Below are 21,077 nucleotides of genomic sequence, written 5' to 3' on the forward strand. Positions count from 1 at the left end.
AGCCAATCGGTGGTCGAAAACTGTCAGGATACAAAGGGTGGCAAGTGCAAGGCTGCAGCTTCTACCTCAAGTAATTCCTTATTCTCACAAAGTACAATATGCATTCTTCTGTAGAGGGAAAGCGCGAAATATGACGGAACGCGATAAATCCGTAAATTTAAATACAGTAAAAAAAAAAAAAAAAAAAGGCGTAATAATATCTAGCAGGAGCCGGGGCTTCTGGTTTTAAGCCGTCATAATCATAAGATGTAAATAGAGCCGAGAATCGAAATAGACCCCCTTAATGAATACGTGTCTCTGCCTGCGCCTGCATTCTTTTTTTTGTTGCGTATCTGCCTGCATTTCCCTGACTGCGTGAGAATACATCTGGACCGTCAAATCGTTCTTACAATCTCCACTACAAAGCAATCCTTGTCAGGCGGCTGATCTGGGAAGGACAAATATTTAGCAATCGCATAACAATAGAGCAGAACGGAGGAAATGAAGGCTTGGTGAAGTCGGTTGGGAAGTACACATGGAAACGAATCGCTGTTTGCGGGGATATCATGGCTGTTTACCTTCTTATTGGCAGCTAATTGATCAGATCTCGGCTTACGGGATTCTGCCCCCCCTTTGTAATTGGTGTTTGTGATTAAAGGGACAGCCCTACCAAAGAAGAATGATGATTAACGTACTCTGAGAAATAAACGCACTTACACGAGTTGGAAACTTCAGCCCTGCTGCAGATGATACTGCAAGCTCGTCAGTGGTACTGATTGGTCAAGGATAAATTCATTTGAAAAGCGTTCGTTTTTAGCCAATGACGTGTCTTTCTGCTTGCTCCGCTTTACACCACCATTCCTCTTTATATTGAATGTTTGAGTGTTTTGCCCTATAAATGTTTAAAGCGCCCCCGTGCTCCAGGGCCTGGTGAGGTTGCTTTCCTCAGCTAGGGAAATAGACCCCCTCATACTATGGCTGCCCGAGCAATTGTTTGCAATCAATACAACCCCCTAAAATGTACCCCTCGTTTACCTCCATGCCCTCTGAAGGTGCAATTTAGGGTAAAAATTTAACGTATTCGGAACCAGGTCGGCGTAGCGCCAGGGTATCTCCAATCCCAGACCAAGAGACTGCCGGCAGGCACTGTTCACATTAAGTGGACAATTATCTCGTATCTTGTGTAATGTCTGCTTAACGGCGCAAACGCGTTCCAGGCAGCCGGCATAACCGCTGGTGAGACCCGGAAATCCACCCTGCGGGGAATCTCTGCGATTCTGGGGTTTTAATCCCGTTAAGGAGCTGAATTCTGATAACTCGGTTATCGGAAGATGTTTAGCTAAAAAAATGTTTTCCAGGATCTGGGCTCAGATTTTTTTTCCCCGATTCCCGGTGTTTTTGCGTTTGCTTTGTAAATGCTGAGTCTGGAAAGCGCAGCCTTTGGAACTTCTAGGATTACTCTTAGGTGCCGGAATCACCTCCGTAAACCCAACACCCGCTATGGTGTTCCCTGGAGCCCTGTGCTAGGAATCTAAGATATTCAGCTAATTACTTGCTGGGGTGTTGTGTTTTTTTGCCGGGGGGGGCGGGGGCATTTACATTCGTCCTAATCCGATCTGTCCTGGGGTGGGAGAGAAATGGCCCTTTTTTTCGCCGTGTATATTGCCGTTAACCTGCATCATGTGGCGTATGGCACCGATCTGAGCCGATTACCGGGACTCTTCAGCCACCGGATGTCCTTCAGTGCGTGTAATAGCTGTGCAGCTCCTTTAATTTCTCATGGTGTCACTTTTGCAAGCAGATGGGGGGGATTCTATAGAGGCCCCCCCATGTGTTTGCCCCTTTCCCCACCTCCCAGCTAAATGGAGCCCAGGAGATGTGTTCGGCTGAACTCAAGGTATACTTGGTGCTAGTCCGCTCCAGCGCTAGATTTGGTCAGACTCCCCTGCGTGTGACAAATTTTGGACCACAGAGGAAGAAGGCAGCTGCAGCAGCATGGCTGCATCTTCTGTGGCGAGTAAGCGCTTTGTTTCCTTCTTTAATTTTTGGAAGAGCCTATATTTCAATCCCCACAGACGGGTCAGGGTTACTCGAGGTACTTGAAAATGCCTTCCTACGTAGGGTGACGGCGACATTAGTCAATCAATCCAGTGATAACCTAATTCTAGTGTGTTTTCTTATCCTCTCGCGCATGTACGACTGCGTGTAAACGTGTCCCCCTGTTTGTTTTCTCCCGCTGCTTCGCATCCTCCTGCGTGAAGCTGCCGGCAGGGAGCGGGACCATCTCCTGGTCTCCTCTGCATATTTTGGCTCAGATGAGTGACCTTCCTTGCCAAATACTCGATGAAACATAGAAAAGGCCTGTTGCAATCTGTTTAACCTCGCTCTTTTTTGCGTGTTGTGGTTAAATACTTGGTAAAAAGGCATGATCCCCCCCATACATTTTATTGTGAGATACCTAAAGAGCTTCAGGAATGAAAACATAGACTGGGAATAACCCAAAGACAGATATTATATCAAGGAAAATAGTGATATTTCCTCCTGGATTATTAAAAATAATAAAAAAAATAATTGCTGCAATAAAATAAAAAAGCAAAAATGTCTATAGTGACACTGTGATAAAGAAATTTTTTTTTTAATATAAAACAGTCTGATATTATAACCGCTATGTTTCATATCTAATAGGGATCTGTGTGTGTGTATGTGTATATATATATATATATATATATATATATATATATATATATATATATATATATATATATATATATTTTAAATGTAGAAATAACAAAGATAGGGGTTTGTGTGAAAAATATCCGATATAGAAATAACAAAACAGTCATCCAATTTTATTATAGATATCATGCTCTAATAGTTTATAGCGGATGGGCTTAGTAGTTAATGAATAAATGGGGTTGCCCTCAAACAGATATTTTGTAAATTCTATCAATGTAACCATGTCAACTAAACGACGCTTTTACCAACAAAATATCTCTTCGGGGGGGGGGTAACCTCGTTTATTCATTAACCACTATCTAGATCGGCACGAGTCCCGAAGCCCTACCCCATCCGCTATAAAAGTAGAGCGTGGTATCTCTCATATAATTGGATGACCGTTTTGTTATTTTCTTACCGAATATTTATCGCACAAACCCCTATTAGATATGAGACGTAGCGGTTATAATATAAATTCACGCAAGCAGGTATGGCTTCATACTAAGTTATTATATGTTTCTTTATCGTATATCACGATACATTTTTTCTTTTTCTTTACATATTCTGTATTGTAACTGTTTTTTAATAAAACTTTTGTTTCATCCAGAAGGTAATGTTATTATTTTGATATTCTCATTTTTTACATTCCCTGTTCCCTGATGGGAGTCGTAGCTTTCAGAAGCCGCAGGTGCATTCTGGGAAATGTGTAGTTTTATCTCTATAGTCCTGTTTCTTTAGGTTAATTATTCATTGTAATCCCATTAGGTTTGCCGATCCATAAAGAGCGACAGAGGCTTTAAGCAAATGACATTTTTTATTTATTTTCTTTAAAATTTTGCTATAATTGGGTAATTTTTATTTGTTTGCCTTAAACCATGGATAGCTAAGATCATCCAGGTAAAATTTATCTGGTTTCCCTAGTTAAAGAGTACGTTCAGTTTATCCCCTAAATCTAGCAAAAACGGTGTAAATTTTCCCGCCCCCCCCCACGGGCAAACATTTGTCTCGAGCGCTGCAAGGGTTACACGCATGTGCAGATTTTCCATGTATGTTTATTCTGTTTGATGCCGATGTAAACACCAGTAAGTAATTGTTTGTTTTTAATGACTTTATGCTCTTTAGCGGGGAAGATGGATTTAATTAGCTTCACTTTCGCTCTCGGACTAATTCGTAACAGCTGGAGGAGCGGTGTGTGCGAAGTCGCCCTTCTCGCCCCGCGTTATCAGCTCTGCCGTTACACGGCTTTTAATGCCAGCGCGTGGATTCTGTTCGGAAGGACTTGGCGCCGTCAGACGCTTCCACCGGCGGCTTCTATCGCTCCACGCTGCCGGTCCGTTAAGCCGAGACAGTATCCGGCATATCCCGCGGCTTTGGAATATCATCCTTACCACTTGGTGAGCATGAAATGGTAAAGACGTTAAAGCCGCTTAACTGTTTGCATGCAAAGCCCTTTTATATTTAATATTGTGGATTGATCTATATAGCACCATCGTATTCTGCGTCGATGTACAACAGGGGTATACAGGAGATAACAAGCCGTTCATAACACAAAGGTTTGCATTTATGAAACAAAAGGAGGGCCGTGCTCAGACGAGTTTATTATCTACAAGGAGTTGGGGTATATTACACGAGAGAGGAAAGTGCCAACGTTCTGATGGACCGGCCGCATATGGCTTGTGACTGGGAGTTTTTGGTCAAAAAAAAAAAGTTGGTGCATCGTTTAATGATGGGCCGGTGGGCCAATACTCATTAGAGGGTCAGAATTTTGTATTTCTTTATTCCATCTCCCTCTTTTTACCCTCTGCTGGGGTCAGGGCGCTCCGTGGTGCTGCGTCCATTCACTAAAACCTTTGTGAAGACGTAGATCTCTAGATCCCTACTCGCCTGTTTCTGTAAATCAAATTGTTCTATGTTACCTATGTCCTTTCTACCCGTCGTACAGCGCTCCAGAACATGATGGCTCTATATAAAACAAATAATTTACCCCCCACCTTCCATAAGAAGGAAAGATGGCTGACCTCTTGTTGGCTAAAGAGATCTTAATCACCAAGTTGGATTAGAGAAAGTGGCCCCTGGTTTATTTTTATCCCTTGCAGACATACAAGCAAAGACTTTAGTGTTACTTACACAGTATATAAGCGTAATTACGTTCATTTATGAAGCTACCGACAACTGGTCTAGGTCAGAAACCTGTTACATCGTTACAAAGGCTATCGGAGTCCATCCTCTAAAGGGAAGGAAGAACACTGGCGGTGTCCATACCGCGCAGGCGCAGGCAAGGATCGCGTTACCCGCGGTGTCAGAGAGAGGCAACAGGCAGCCAGAAGTGCTTGGTGGTACGGTATGGAACCATTCAGCGTACGTTCAACCGTTTTCATATAAGTAAGGAGATGAATCAGGTTCTGAAGTTTAAAAAAAAAACAAACACCCAACAAAGTTTTTATGTCACTTGGCTTCCTCTCCCTAGTTTATGAAACTCGAACTAGAAAGTAAAAACCTTGAGAACCAAGAGAAGACGGTTAGAAACCCAATCGATATAAACCCAGAGAAAGGAGAGACCTCATGCTTTCATGCCATAAAGCCTTGAGTTTCCCTTTGGGTGATGAATGTGAGTGAGCGTGTTGAAGGTCTGAGTGTGCCCTTCCAGACGGGAGATACCTCTTAAAGGCTGCCCTACCAAAGCGTATGAAAAGGTTCCTTTTAGGGTTGTGTTTTTTTTTTGTTTTTTTAAACCAAAATGAACGGTTAAACAATCCTAATGGGCCGGGCTGTCATGATTCTACAGAATAAATGTTGGCCGGTTACGGTGTGACAGGTGCGCGTTCAGTGATGACGATGGATTCCTCGAGGCCACTTGATATAAGAGACAGTTTTCCACTTTTTCTAATCCCCGCGAAAAGCACTTAATCCCAGAAGTTGCCAGAGTTTATCGGCTTCGTGTAACGCTCGGCAGCGTTCTGTAACGGAGGTTATTGTGACGCGGGACGTGAAACATTTACTCTAGAAAAGGGTATATTTCTGGAAACCCGCACATAGCAGTCTCCGCGTTCGAATCTGCGATCACCGAGCTGGTTTGGCTTTCTTAAGAAACCGCCTGGGTTGACTATAATTACCTGTAAGTACGTTGCCTGTTTTGGGGTTCGGGGTGTTTATTGTTGAATTGTAGCGGGTTGTACGGTGAGACGCATTAGTAGCAGAATGAGGGCGCTGGTTCTGACTCTTTATAGATCTCCGGAGTTCTGGAGACCCCGTCTCCACAAGGTTATTGACATCCAGAGGAGGGGCGACTAAAATAATAAATGGTTTGCAGGAAAAAAAATATTAGAAAAGATGAACGGATCTCAATGTGTCCGGCTTGGAGAAGAGAGAGTTTATTTCAAAAGAGACCGTAATCTAAATAAGTAGTAGAGGGTAATACAGCGAGGGGAATTACACATGCATGGGATAGACACGTCTCCTGAATCTAAGACGAGACCAACGACTGATTAAGGTTTGAGTCTTTACAGCAGGAGAAACGGGCAACTAGACGGGGGCCGAATGGGGCCGATCTGCCGAAGAAGTTGATCTGAACATGCTTCTTGATTTTGTGTTGGAGTCTGCTGTCTCTGGAGATGCTTTAGTAAATATCCTAGTTGAGGATCCTTGTCTTTAAACCGGAATATAAACCATGCAAAAAATTTCCATGTTTCCATGATTGTACGTGTCAGCGGGGGGGGGGGGCGCTGAGATGTAATTTAAATGGACACATACTAAGTAACCGGTAAATAAACCGTTTTATCTGATGCTCACGTGTTAACTTTTAAAAGTGGACCTGACATCGGTATAAAATAACAGAAAAGGACCGGCGCCGCGAGTAACGCTTTAGAGGCACCTGGGATTTTTCTGGTTGGCGATTCGCTTACTGAACGCGTCGCGGCCAATTCACCCCACGTTGGGTAAAAGTGCTGTTGACACGGCGTGAAAAAAAAGGACCTTACTAGTGGTTTTAATAACTATCGGTGTATTGTTAGAAAAGTTTGAACTTCTGCCCCTGTGACGTCCCCTTAAGGCAAAGGTGTTCAATCAGGCAGTTAGATCTGTATCAGGAGTGGAGCGCAGAGCTAAAGTTTCATGACCTGTATAAACTGCATATATATATATATATATATATATATATATATATATATATATATATATATATATATATATATATATATATATATATATATATATATATATATATATATATATATAAATGAATGCAAAAAACAGAAAGTTGCAAAATCTTGTAATACCTTTTTTATTGGACTAACAGTATTAAAATAATAGACGAGCTTTCGGGAGTCCTCCCTTTATCAAGTCAAAAGCATTTCTGACCTAAAGGAGGACTCCCGAAAGCTCGTCTATTATTTTAATACTGTTAGTCCAATAAAAAAGGTATTACAAGATTTTGCAACTTTCTGTTTTTTGCATTCGTTTACACTGGACTAATACGGCTACCCCAAACTACAGTATATATATATATATATATATATATATATATATATATATATATATATATATATATATATATATATATATATATATATATATATATATATATATATATATATATATATATATATATATATATATATATATATATAGCCAACAATGTCCGCAGCGCTTCTTACAGTCCATACACTCAAATGGTCTGACATGTACGGGCTTTGTCATGAAGCGGTTAACATATGCCATTACATTTTAATCTCGTAGAACCGAATCGGCGTTTGCATCTTAAAGAATGTTTCCAGACGCTTACATGTGAGATTTGCTTTTGGTCTGATCCACCGCATCTCGGCGTCTCCACGCTCGGAGAATTATTAACTGCTCCCAAGCATGACATCAAAGGCAGGAATAACAAAAAACAGCAGTATGGATCTTTTTCTCTTTTTCTTTTTTTTTTTTTTTCCCTCCCTCCTCCTTGGAAGCAGGAAAAGGCTAGAAATTACATGTCACCTTCATATCCTGACTCGCTGACCTTGTGCCCGCACCGATCCCTCCCTGCTCCAGCTGTTACTACTAAAGCCGTGGCCCCGGGGGTTAAATGAGAAAAAGAGAATTCTCTCCGCTCGCCGGATTGGCTGAGAAGAACAAGAAGTCTCAGCCCCCCAGTATGACCAGTTCAAGAAATCAACATGTGCCTGTCATTCATGCCGAGCGCCGCGGAGAAGAAGGAACTTCGCAAACAACCTGCTTTCATGCTTTTCTCTTGCGTTCTTTTTCTCCGCGCTTGTGGAATGTTGGGCTAAACTTTGTGTCTCTTTGGAGGACCCTTTGAAGACTTTTGGCCGACTCCTCACTTAAAGGTATGGGATCGTATAGCGATACCTGGCTTCGTGCTGCACGGGTCCGGATTAGCCTCCTGTTTGCAGGGTAGACGTTTAGGGATGCGCTCGCGCCGCGTCATTGTTGTGCAGTCCAGGACCCCCTCTGCTTTTGTGAATGGCGGGTGGTGGCCCCCATTGTTGTGGCCCCCATTGTTGTGGGTCAGGTTTTGTTTAGCTCTTGGGCAGAGGCTGCGGGGTATTGACATTTGGCATTCGTGGGGCGACGTCCCGTGCGTTGTGCCGCCTTTGTCCCAGCTCTGCCTCCATCCAGGCTTCGTCTCAGAACCTGGATGTTTAATGCGTCTCCTTTAATAAAGACGGCTCGCTTGCAGCTGACTGGTGGTTTCTTCCGTTGTGGCGTCCCTTCAGGGCGATTGCACGTTTCTTCTCTGATTGAGTAGTGAATGCGCGTCGCAGCGTCTGTCATCCGGGGAAGACGCATCGATGGCGTTTTTGTGGATTTGGTCTAAAGTCAACCTTCTGCTTAAGCATCAAGTAGCGGAAGCTGCAACCCTGACGCTGATCCTAACGCCGCGTCACTCAGATTTTCATTTCCCTGCCGTGTAAAGACGGATCTATTAATTATTAATTATGATTGATTTGTATAACTCGGTCATATTCCGCAGTGATATTTGCTTGTTTTGTTATTTGACTGCTGCAAATAGACTATTAGTGCTTTTCGTTGCTGCTGCTGCTTAGGTTCCCTTTCTAGTGGTACTGAATGGGTTAAGTTGCTACAACAAAAGAGAGAGAATGTATGCGGAAAAGTAATCAAAGCTGTAAATGTATTTTGTGCTGTAGAAATGCCCTCGTTTTTATATAATTATGTCTTTGTGTGTGTATATATGTGTGTGTGTGTATGTGTGTGTGTATATTATGTATGTGTGTATGTGTGTATATATATGTGTGTGTGATGTATGTTTCCAGCGAGCGTGTTCTGGTTATGGAATGCCGTGCGGTTTCAGTTCCCAGTAGAAGAGAGTTTTCTGTAAGTGTTGTGGCCCCGGAGGACTCCAGCTCCTTGTGCAAACACCGTCTTTGTGCCGTCTTTGTGCCGTCTTTGTGCCGTCTTTGTGCTCGCTCTGTTATTTCTGCGAACGCCGGATTCCTGTCTGCCGGGTCTTTATGGTTTCAGAGAGCAGACCTCGCTTCTGGCCGCAGTCCTCGGATCTCTTGGCTTCGTGTGTTTTGTGTAATGAGGAGAAATGTTCCTTTTGTGACGAGTCGTGGGGGTCTCGGTATGCGCTTTGCTTCCAGCCCCGGGCTCTGCGTTGTGTTACTTCTCACTGCGGCCGTTAACCCCACGCTGGCTCTTCATACATCACCGGATACGAAACCCGCACTTTCTCTAACAGGCGGCCGCTTTATATTCTGTTTGGGAAAGTCTTGTCTTACAGCCGATTTTATTTTTGTCTCAGAAACACACAATTTAACTGCAGATCGGCCCCCGTCTAGTCGCCGGTTTCTCCTGCTGTAAAGACTCAAACCTTAATCAGTCGTCGGTCTCGTCTTAGATTCAGGAACCGTATGCCTATCCCATGCATGTTTAAATCCCCTCACTGTATTACTCTTTACCACTTCTGCAGGGAGGCTCTTCCACTTATCTTCCACCCTCTCAGTAAAGTCAAACTTTACATTTCTTCTAAGCCTCTAACCCTCTTCTTTCTAAATCTCTGTTCCCGATTTCGGATTTCTGCTTGGAATGTCTGGTAACGGAACTCGGGCCAAGTTCAGACCTGGAAAATATAACTACAGTTTAACAGTCCTAACGGGGGAAAGCTGCCAGGATCCTCGGCGTGATTTGTATAGAAAAGCTCCGTTTTTAGTTTGTTAGATTTTATCTGAATTTGTAGTTTTTGTCAGACTTGGGACATGCCGTGTGATATATTAAAACTATATGTCGCCCCCGATATAATCCAGCTAAATAATGGCACTGCCGCAAATACTTTGTTTTGGATACAATTTGTATAAAACTGAGAACTTTGGATGTTTTAACTCGGCTGAAAATCAGGTTTTTTGAGTTGGGGCGAGAGGCATAATTTAATTTAAGTAGTTTGTTCTAGTTTTATAGTCCAGTTTCAATTAAGGGAAATGGCTGTTTATTGACGCCTATAGGGGCTATAGGTTCTATTTTGGAATGTGCTGTAAACCAAATCCCCCCCCCCCCCCCCGCACAAGTACTGAAGGCTCCTGAGATTAGACGAGAAGTGCTATTTACTAAGTGCTAATCAGCCCCGTCAGAGCCGACAGCTTGTTACTGCCGGTGCTGCCTCTGCAGTGTTTTTTTCAGTCCTCTGGTTTCAGAAAATCGGTAAAATATTCATATTTGCTTTAACTTAAGTCATATTTTATTGACCGAGAGATGGGATGTAGACGCAGGACACGGATTCTTCATAGAGCACAAAGTAATCCCAAAATTGGTGTCGGGGGCTGGAAATAAATCCAAATATATATATTTTTTACATTTCTTTTCTCTCTCCACCCTGTTTTTTTTGTTTGTTTTTGTTTTTTTCTCCCGGTAAACTTGGTTCCTGGAACGCAAAGGCTTTTAACGTCGGCATCCACAGCGCCTGGAAAGAATGAGAGAGAAGCAAAGTCCTTATGTTTTTTGGGGAGGGTGTAAATATATTTTGTTTGTTAGAGCTACGCGATCCTGATACGAAATCCTAAACCATTAAACACGTTTTTTATTTTTTTTGCAGCAGCCTTATGTTGGAAAAAGACCCGTCACGTATTTTCCCCCTTTGGCTGCCCATAAAGGAAATTAAATCATTTTTAAGTGCTAGACATGCTGGCAAATTGCCACGTGATGACGTAGCCCCCCTTTTTTTTTTTTTTTTTTAAATAAAAAAATAAAAAAAGAATGATTTTGTGCTTCTCGTTTGCAGCCGCCGTAACAAGTACTCGCTGCGTTAACGTTTTCCAGCTTTAAAGAGGCCAAACGATTAGCGAAGGTTCCGTACGAAACGTCCGACAGAAAGTCCATTCATTTCCTAGAGCGGAAAACGCGTAACCCGCGCAGCTCTTCTGCATAGAACACGCGGCCGCCGGCAAACAATTCGGCTTTGTGTACCGTACCCCCCAGACGCCCCGTACCCCCCACCCCATAAAGACCTGTTCTGCTAAAGCGGATCTGTCGCTTTCCCAAATCCTACATATTTAGAGTTCTTTACACCAAATACGCCCATGTAATGGTCTTCACAGATTTAAGCGTTGTGTGTGTTTAAAACTCATCTCCTCCTTTCGAAGGAGGACTAGAGGGTCAGAGGCTTAGATGGAATGTAAGGAAGTTTTTACCAGGGTAGTAGATAAGTGGAACAACATCCCAGCAGAAGTGGTAGAGGGTAATACAGTGAGGAGATTAAACATGCGTGGGATAGACATACGGCTCCTGAATCTAAGACGAGACCAACGACTGATTAAGGTCTGAGTCTTTACAGCAGGAGAGACGGGCGACCAGCGGTACAAATGTGCGTTTCTTTGAATGCCATGGGAGGGAAGCTGCCTCCGCCGTGTGCACCACATCTGCTTGATTATTCCTCCCCATTAAGTTCTCTCCCCTGTTAAGTTTCTGCTTGTTGGTGATTGGTTGAGACAGCCTTAAGCATACACGGTGCAATCTTTTAAATTAAATCTCGCTTATACCGGTTTAAAGAGAAAAGGCCAAGCAATGGTTTGGATAAATGTCATGTAGTCATTCGGTCTGGGAGGTCAGTCTGTTTTATTAGTTTCGTTCGATTTGTGAAGATGATGCCTTTACCTCTTTTGCACCCTGTGACGTGGGCACGCGGTCCCGCCGAGGTTGGGTTTGGGGTTCGCCCCGTACACAGGGAACCGGCTTGGTTGCAGGGGAAGCGGACGGGGAGTCCGGCGTGCCGCTGTCTCGACCCGGAGTCTCTCTGTGGTGATCCGCAAGGAGAGTTCCCCGGTACGGTCGGCAAATGCTAGAAATCCACATTTTACTACCGCCGGATACCCTGATTTAAGGATAAGCCTCATTTCTGTAGTAGTTAAAGAATGAGTTGCCATGTATCCACTGTGGTTTCTTGCATCCTGATTTCTCTCTGTATGTTCATATATCATCGCCTTTGTGCTTTGTCCTTTGGATGTATGGCTATGTCTGTTTTTCTTTTAAATAAACGGTGAATTGAAAAAAAAGAAAAAAAAAAAAGAATGAGCGACAGATCCCACGTGGAGCGAGGCATCCCCCGCACTCCGGGTCTCTGGAGATCCACTGGTTTCTCTGCTCGGTTCCCTCTCCTGGCTGTTGAAGGTTCGCGGGGGAACAGGTGGCGCCTGCTGGTTGCTGCCGTTTTGTATTAGGAAGGAACCCGGGATTCGTACGAATGCTTTGAGCGTTTCTCCGTTTGCTCTGTAGGTTCGTGTTTCACATTCCCCCAAATTCTTTACGGGTACCGTTATTGTAACGCTTCGTGAAGGGAAAAGAAAATATTTTAGCCGCTTCTAAGAAACACATTCACTGAGTCAAATTCTGTTTCCGTTTTGTTAAAATTCCACCCCAGTCGGTTTGAAAGATGAGCTTTTTCTTTTTTTCTGCCCTGATCGTGAGGACGAGTGTCCCGAAACATATGCACCATTAATGAATAATAAGTAGTAAATGTTACATTTTACCCCCCAAATAACTTATTTTTAAATATGCCAGCTAAAATAGTGTCCCAAAAATATACTGTTATTGGGTTAAAATTTAGGTCAGTTTAATGTAACCTCACCAAATAAGAATGTATATTACACTAGTAGTTTGAGATGCGTTCTTTTAATTTTTATTAGTAGTAGTAAATAGTTTAGGGAGAAGCTGCAGCTCCCTGCCTTCTCCATGGTCTGAGGATTTGAGACACCGATTGGCTGCTTCAATCAGCCAATCAGTAGGAGCGTGTTCCACGTGCACAGGGGGCACTCATCAGACTCAACACTCAGCGAGCCGGCGTGTGGCAGATGTTCATCCCAACCCATCTCGTACACGGCGAGTGGAGGGGCAAAAGCACATATGGGGGGATCTTGGTGCCTCCTCTTGTTTTAGCGCAGGGGCTGACAATCTAGATGTAAGCTCGTTCGAACAGCGCCCTCCGTAGCGTTTTTCTCTAAAAGTCCAAATCTTTACGGGATTCGATGCTTGTATCCTGTACGCCCCTTGTACAGCGATGTGGAATATGATGGCGCTATATAATCCAATAAATAACGGGGACCGAGCGAACTCGCGCACGCTCTATTAGCGAGGAGCAGATTTAAGAGTTGGGCTTCCCTTTTGAGATCGGGATCATTGAAGAAATGTATGATTGCCACCCCACCGGTGAATCGCCATGATTGTAATTTACATTTTCCCCCAATCATTTAATGCAGGACCCCTCCAAGCATTGTAGGGCCGACTAACTGCAAATGGCTATTGTTCATTAAATGCTCTAATTATGCGTCTTTAACCAGATTTAAACATTTAATGAGAATCTGTAACATCATCTTATGCTTGTTTTTCTCTCCTAGACATTTCCGCGCATGTGAGAGGTCTGGAGGATGGCTGTGGACAGCAGAAGCAGCGGATGCGAGGCTCTCTGCAATGGCATCGTCCCATCCAGCGCTCCCGCCACAAGTCGCCCAACCGATGGAGACCAACAGCCTCCACCCAGCGACGAGCCGCGGATCAAAGTGAGTCCCAACGGATGCCTTTCACACAACGGGGCGGCCAAGCCCTGCTCGTTTCCCGACAACCAAAGAGCTCCAGTTATCTCCCAGTGCTGCCAGCCATGCTCATACCACCACCACCATCACCACCACCACCATCATCATCCCTCACATAACCAGCAAGACTGCGTTCCCCGGACTTGTGGAGCCGGCAGTCCTGCCTGTTTGCCGCTGCATACCGAATTCCCCACGAACTTGGGTTGTCAGAGCCACCCACCCATGTACCACCCGGCCTGCTGCGTGCAGCCCCCCCAGCCCTTTTGCCTTCATCAGTGGAGTGATCATTTCCAGCATCAGCAAGTGCCGCACCACTTAGTGAACCTGAGGTCAGTGAGTAACGTCCTGTTGTAACGTTCAGTTTTGTTCATCCGTTATCTTTTCAGTCTTTTATCTTATTGGTTTCGTTTTTCAACAGAAAAGCGCGGCTCCCGGCTCTGATTTTATTTATTAGTCGTACTTTCTGATGTATTTTCATCTATTTTCATCTTAAAGGTGATCTCCCTAAAATTGAGTGTTGGAAAATATTTGGCTGTTTTTGGCTCGTAAGGCAGCTGCATATCCGAGTTCTCGCTCTGTTATCTGAGCCCCAATCTACTAACCCCCCCCCCCGACTCCTTATCATACTGCCTGTGAGAATAGATAAGGCTCAGACAGACACTTATTGGGGCGACAGACTTTATTAGCGTTGGCATAAAGAGTTAGCTTAGTGGGGTGATTGAGCTGAGAAAGTCAATGGCGGCCTGCAGGTGAAGATTGGAACAAAATGAGATTTTGCATTACTATATACAGCGCTGGGGGTTATATTACTGTATACAGCGCTGGGGGTTATATTACTATATACAGCGCTGGGGGTATATTACTGTATACAGCGCTGGGGGTTATATTACTGTATACAGCGCTGGGGGTTATATTACTGTATACAGCGCTGGGGGTTATATTACTATATACAGCGCTGGGGGTTATATTACTGTATACAGTGCTGGGGGTTATATTACTGTATACAGCACTGGGGGTTATATTACTGTATACAGCGCTGGGGGTTATTACTATATACAGCGCTGGGGGTTATATTACTGTATACAGTGCTGGGGGTTATTACTGTATACAGCGCTGGGGGTTATATTACTGTATACAGCGCTGGGGGTTATATTACTGTATACAGCGCTGGGGGTTATATTGCTGTATACAGCGCTGGGGGTTATATTACTGTATACAGTGCTGGGGGTTATATTACTATACAGCGCTGGGGGGTTATATTACTGTATACAGTGCTGGGGGTTATATTACTATATACAGCGCTGGGGGTTATATTACTGTATACAGCGCTGGGGCAGGGTATATTACTGTATACAGCGCTGGGGCAGGGTATATTACTGTATACAGCGCTCAGGGGTTATATTACTGTATACAGCGCTGGGGCAGGGTATATTACTGTATACAGCGCTGGGGCAGGGTATATTACTGTATACAGCGCTGGGGGTTATATTACTGTATACAGCACTTATTCCGATCTCCCAAATACAGGAACGCTTTAAATATCTTCTATTTTTGAAATCGTTACCGTCGGCGTATCAGGAATAGACGGTTTTGAGTTGAAGTCTTTGTTGAAATCCCTTTTCTTTGTAGCTTTAGGCAAACATCGCTCTTTTAGCTGCTTCGGGGCGAGTAGCCGTTTGTGGCGACGCAAACAATGAAGTGCTTGTGGAGTCTGAGGTTTGCGCGTCGACTTTTATCACAATAAGCGAATGAATGAGCTGTTTGCTCGCCGCTGAAAAGATCACAAAACCAATAATAGCTGAATGTTTTCTCCGTAATGAGCTCTCTTTGAAATGAAGCGATCCTTTATGAGTGAGAGAAAGCCTTACGATCTCCGAAATATTACCCCGCGTGTTCACAGCAGCGCATTCTTCCCTGACAGCCGATCAACTCCCATTATGGAACCATAAAACTTCTTAAACGCTTGTTTTCCTTGTCATATTCTGTGCTTTAAAAGAACGGCTTTAGGCTTTCAGATGACAGAAGGTGAAACAAAGTCAAATCTGTCATACTGGGGGGGGGCGGTAAAGCGCTCTAATCACTTTAGTCTAAATACTTCTTTTTGACCTTTAATGCTTCAGGCGTAATTTTTTTTTGTTGGTGTTTTTTTCCTAGGGGTATTAGAGATATAAGGCGGGGGAGGGGGGGGGACATTACCTTAATCCGGATAATCAGATCTACTTCTAACCTGCAGGGTAATGCGTGAGATAATATCTCCTTGGGTATTGATCCGTGGAGGTCAGGTGCTGGGTATAAAGTCAAGCTGTGTTACGAGGATTTACAGTTAATTCAGGCGCTTAATTATGTGATCAAAATGTTGAATTCAACAGTGGTAAAAAAAAGTGCAATATGTATCAAATCCACAAGTCTATATGATTGTATCGGCTCCAACGGTGACGTATCTTGGCTTGGTACTGCCTCTGCCAACGACTTACCTCCGTGGCAGCCATGTACCGCGCTGAGTGACGGGGTATGATGTCATACTCCCGGCGTGATGCGTACGGGGCGTGGAGACTGTGCTCCGTAATGTGTTCAGACCGGTTACGAGGCGGAGGCGCCGTGGGCTTTTGTCACCCGGATCCGTGTGTCTGTGGCCGTCGATGGGTTAACACAGAGAAATTGGTTGCTACGGAGCCTTACAGCCAGAAACCCAAAACGATAAACTTTTAAGAAGCTCGCTTTATTATTCATATCTTATACGCTTCCTTGCGCTGAAATGTCCGGAACGTTCTCTACTGCGCCTGCCGCGTTATATTATCCAATCATACGGAAGCTCCAGGATTGTATATTTTTTGGGGGGGCATTATTTAGACTTGATCGAATACGAGAGGTTTATCACGAGAGGTTTATTACCAGAGGTTTATTAATAAGGCTGATGGATTTAAAGCGCGCCAGGATCCGACTGAACCGGCAGAACCAAGATGAAAAGAAACAGATCGATAGCTTTTAGTGCTGTGGGTGTAAAAATTGGACAAGAAACAAGAATAATATCGCGTCCTCGTGCGAACTCGGGATTTAGCGACGGAGATAAAGATCGATGGGGGGGCAATAAACTTGCATGCATTGAATGTGGCAAATGTCTGAACCTGAAGTCATCAGCCGCCTGTAACCAATCCTGCCTGAACCGTGGGCAATTTAAAGCGGAAATTCAACTTTTTCCTAAATCCCGCATTTGCCGTCTCCTGCGCACCAAGCAAACCGACGTAATGATGATTACATCTAAAAATGTGTGTTTTCAGTGAATGAATGGATCCTTTTTGGAGGATGTTTTGGGTTAGAAATTGACTTATGCCTTATTTTCCCCGCCGCTGATTGTGTTTACTGAAACCAGTAAGTGAACTATACATTATACAGGGCCCGCTAAAGCCACAACTCTCCCGTCAGTAAATATTCCACCTTCTTGCGTGCGTTTCTGCGTTAAACGCGTCCATATCGGGGTAAATGCCTGTTATTTCACTAGTTTTACTCTACCGAGGAGATGCAAAGTAAATGACGGGGAAATAACCGCCCGGGGGGGGGGTCAGTCTTCCCCGTTTCATCATTGGATTCTTGCAGTGCATTCAAAGCAAAGTCATTTATTGAAACGTTTGCGTGATGATGTCATCGTAGCTGCGCTGTTAGCACATAGACACGTTACTCTGTTTTATGAGTTAATATTCTCTGCGTGAGATCCAAACTCCACCTGAGAGAATCCGCTAGCCATCCGCAGCCGAGCGAGCACCTTTTCTCAAGCAGGGGGTTGCGTTTCTTTGGGATCGGTCCAATAAAGCAAGGATTTGGGATCGTAAATTACGAGAATCTTCACGCAGCAAAGAGCTCGTGTTCGCTTTCTGGCGCGTTTTCAGCAAGTGAGTCACGCAGCGTCAGGAAAAAGCTTTTTACTGTCCTCCTTCCATACTTCAAAAGCCTGATGGGAGCTTTGCACTCCTCCACCGGGGAGGACTAAGCAGCTTCGAGAAATATTCCTGTCTGGACCTTTTTATAGCGTTGAGAGGTTACGAAATGAGGACATCTGTGGCCAGATCTTCTGCGCGTTATGTACTGCATCGTATCACAGTACCGACCTTATATATATATATATATCTATAGTGTGTGTACATGGCATACATCCTAACTGTCCTGCTTTTCGTGGGACAGTCCCAATTTTGTCTGTCTCCTGGTGAGCTCTGCCACTGTGTCGCTTTTCAGGACAGAGCTCCGTGGCGCTGCGGAATTCGGGGCAGCGATCCTGCGGCCCCCGTTTCATTCGCAGAGTTGTGCGCAGCAGTGCCCCAGTTTGAGCGACACTCTACCTCCCAAAATCTGCCCCCCCCAGCATTCCTGGGAAGTTGCGACTGGCCCTGTATAATGTATAGTTAAATCAGTGAGATTTCCTCACCTTTTGACGTATACATTATGCAGGGCCATCTTGACCTTGCGCTGGAGAAAATTCCCTAATTCATAATAGTGAACAGCTCTCCATTTAGTGAATAATCCCCAAAGAGCCGATTCCCCTGAAACATTTTAAACGTTTATTTTTTCTGTTTGTATTCTTTGCAGACGAGGCCTTCTGAGGTTTTAGTAGAACGTTTTCAGACGAGGTGATCTCACTGAATGCATTACATGGCAGCAGGTGGCGTTCGGCTGCCTTCTCCCTCTGTTATGATGTCATCGTGTCCTCGTCTCCACTCACTCGCTCGCTTAGCTGCATTGCGGAGCGTCTGAGGCCGTTAAAGCCGAGTTATGGAGCTCGCTCTGAATAAGGGACCGGTGTGCGCGATCCGCTGCCCGCAGTCCGTGTCCTCGCCCAATCGTTTTATATCAAGCCGCTTTATTGGGCTCAGTATTAAGTCATAGCGACAGGACTCTCTGTGCAGATCCAGATCTGAGTATACTAACATGTATTCTTTAACAACTTGGCTGAGGCAGAAGCTGCAGCTGCCCTCCTTTCTCCGTTGCCAAGTGATTCTTCACACTGATTGGCTGCTGCAAGCACCCAATCCGCAGCATTGACGCTCTTATTGACCTCAGTGGGGGCTCTTTCCGCACTTTGGGTCAGACCCGGCTCGGAGTGTTCGCTGGGGGCTGAGCGGCAGTAGGGGCATCGTGGGGGGTGGGGAAAGGGGCAAACGCATATAGGAGGGGTTGCATGCATTTGCAAGCAGGGCATGAGAATTTAAAGGGACCATGCAGCGATCCACATGATGGCCGAGCGTCCCTTTAACTTTCTGATTGATTGAAAGGAATTATTTTCACGTGGAAATAACTTTGTTTCAGTTCTGAATGTTTTAATTATTGGGGTGTTTCTGAAGTGCCGGGTGATCAGAGAGCGGTCTGTACGCAGCCCCTGCTTTATCTGGTCGCCCAAAGACCCCCCAAAGCCGCCCGCTGCGCGTTGGTACAGTTTGAATAAACAGTCCTGTGTTTCGCCGTCCCGGACTGTTCCATAAAACTGGTTGATGTCAGGACTGCCGAGCGAAGCACATGGCAGCTTTACAGCCCCTGAAAGTGTTTAAAAACATCGCCGTGATTTTAATCAGCCGAGAGCAGGTGCGGGGCCCCCGAGACGCTGAAAGCGGGCCAGACCCCGGGACAATGTAACGTTATGCGGAGCGCGAGGGTTCACAGCTCGTAAAAACGTGTGAGATGTCGCAATGCGACCTCTGCAGACTTGGCTCGGCTCGGTATGATGTCATGCCTGTAAAGCGGCTCTACGTTCTGTTACATCAACAAAGGTGCAAAGCTTAGAGATATATGGAGGTGAGAGTATGCAATTTTGCTGATGACAGGGGTGGTGGGTAAGTGGAAACAGCCTCCCAGCAGATGTGGTAGAGGCTAATACAGTAAGGGAATTTAAACATGCGTGGGATAGACATACGGCTCGACGAGACCGACGACTGATTAAAGGTCCGCGTCTTTACAGCAGGAGAATTAAATGGTTTGCGGGAGTCGATTTAACTTCTTTTCACTCTGAAAATCAACAAATTTGGCTGAGGGTGCTCAGAGTTTGCATACAACTGCAGTCATATTATGCGCCGTTTTTTGTATGCCAGAGATGTCAAGAGGATTCATTACGTCTGCGCTGGCAGCGGGTAACCTGCCATTAACCCCTTCATTACTTTAAATAATTGGGTTCCCCAGGAAGCCTATAAATCGGGGGGGCGGTTACTCTCTCTCCTATATTTTAGAGTAAGCCAAGTGGGGGTACCCGGTGCTTTTAACGGGGAGCCCAAAGTCGGGCGTGAGACCCCCGGCGTTTGTTTTGCTTTAGCTGACGTTCTCAGGCCTGCGTTGGCGATGAGTGAACGATTTAGATGCCATGGGCCGGGTTATTTGTGGAGCCGGGGATCCGGTCGTTGTGAGGCACAGAATATTAGGGCGAGTAACGCTCTGCGTCTGTTTTCTTTCATCGCAGAACTAAAAGGCGAGATACGCGCATGGTTAACGGAATGTTCTTATCATTTATTTTGTGTGTATGGAACAGAGCGGCATAACGCTAATTCTATGTAAGCCGTCGGTTAAGTCTATGGTTTCCCGGTAATATCGTTCTGGATCCGGCGTGCTGGCCGGGCTGCCCCATACCTCGAAATTACATAGAGGTTTATTCACTAAACGGAAACATCAGACATCAGCCAGCTCCTTGACTTCACGATACGTTACGAAGGTCCGTCGCTGGCAGCTTTCTCCAGCAAGAAGGGCTGAGCTAGCCTCCTGTAATCCAATGGAGGAAGATTTAACAATACATTGTACGGGGCCAGCCAAGCTCTTCATGCAGCAGAAGCTCCCTGGGTTTTGCCATTCATAATGTATATTAAAGCGAAGGAGCTGAAACCACACGTGATAAGCCTTTAGTGAATAGACCCCGTAATGCCTCTTCCTAGGGGTTAGAAGCGGTAGAGTGTCTAGGGGCGCTTGGATGAGGTGAACGCTCGCTAGAACCCTGCTGCCGACGGGCATGTTATTAATCTCTCGGTGTGTGCGTGCGCGCGCGTGTGTGTGCGTGCGCATGTGTTAGCCTTTTAAGTGTCAATGTTATGTGAAGGCATCTGTCGTGAAGCCTTTACGTAATCCAATTTACTTTTTAAACAGCGCCTTAAGTAGTAAAGTGTAATTTTCTGTTGAGTAAACATGACAAGTTTCCTTAAAACGATAGAATTCCGGCTGCAGGAATCCGCCGAAGCTCCCCGCGGTTATATGGCGCCTGCGGGGGAGGGGCAGACGCGCCCCTTACAACCCAATTACGGAAATTGTACGGTGCCGTCATAGATTAAAACCGCTGCCGTGCTTATTAATCGTATAAAAGATTTTTATTATTATTATTTCTAA

The 21,077-nt window shown here is 44.9% G+C and overlaps 1 protein-coding gene across 2 annotated transcripts in view; it reads left to right on the forward strand.

Annotated features, from left to right (window-relative positions):
- Window positions 1-21,077, forward strand: part of DISP1 (dispatched RND transporter family member 1) — a 48,451-nt gene that overhangs the window by 14,932 nt on the left and 12,442 nt on the right. Inside the window, exons 1-2 of one of the 2 annotated variants that reach the window (XM_053460020.1) lie at window positions 7,882-8,021; window positions 13,539-14,062. In XM_053460020.1, the coding sequence (XP_053315995.1) occupies window positions 13,569-14,062 (494 nt within the window). In that variant the 5' untranslated portion in view covers window positions 7,882-8,021; window positions 13,539-13,568. Of the gene's footprint in view, window positions 1-7,881; window positions 8,022-13,538; window positions 14,063-21,077 lie in introns of those variants that run through there. The other variant, XM_053460019.1, reaches the window with a different exon arrangement.

The sequence above is a fragment of the Spea bombifrons genome, chromosome 3 (assembly GCF_027358695.1).
Source record: "Spea bombifrons isolate aSpeBom1 chromosome 3, aSpeBom1.2.pri, whole genome shotgun sequence".
NCBI classification, from domain to species: domain Eukaryota; kingdom Metazoa; phylum Chordata; class Amphibia; order Anura; family Pelobatidae; genus Spea; species Spea bombifrons.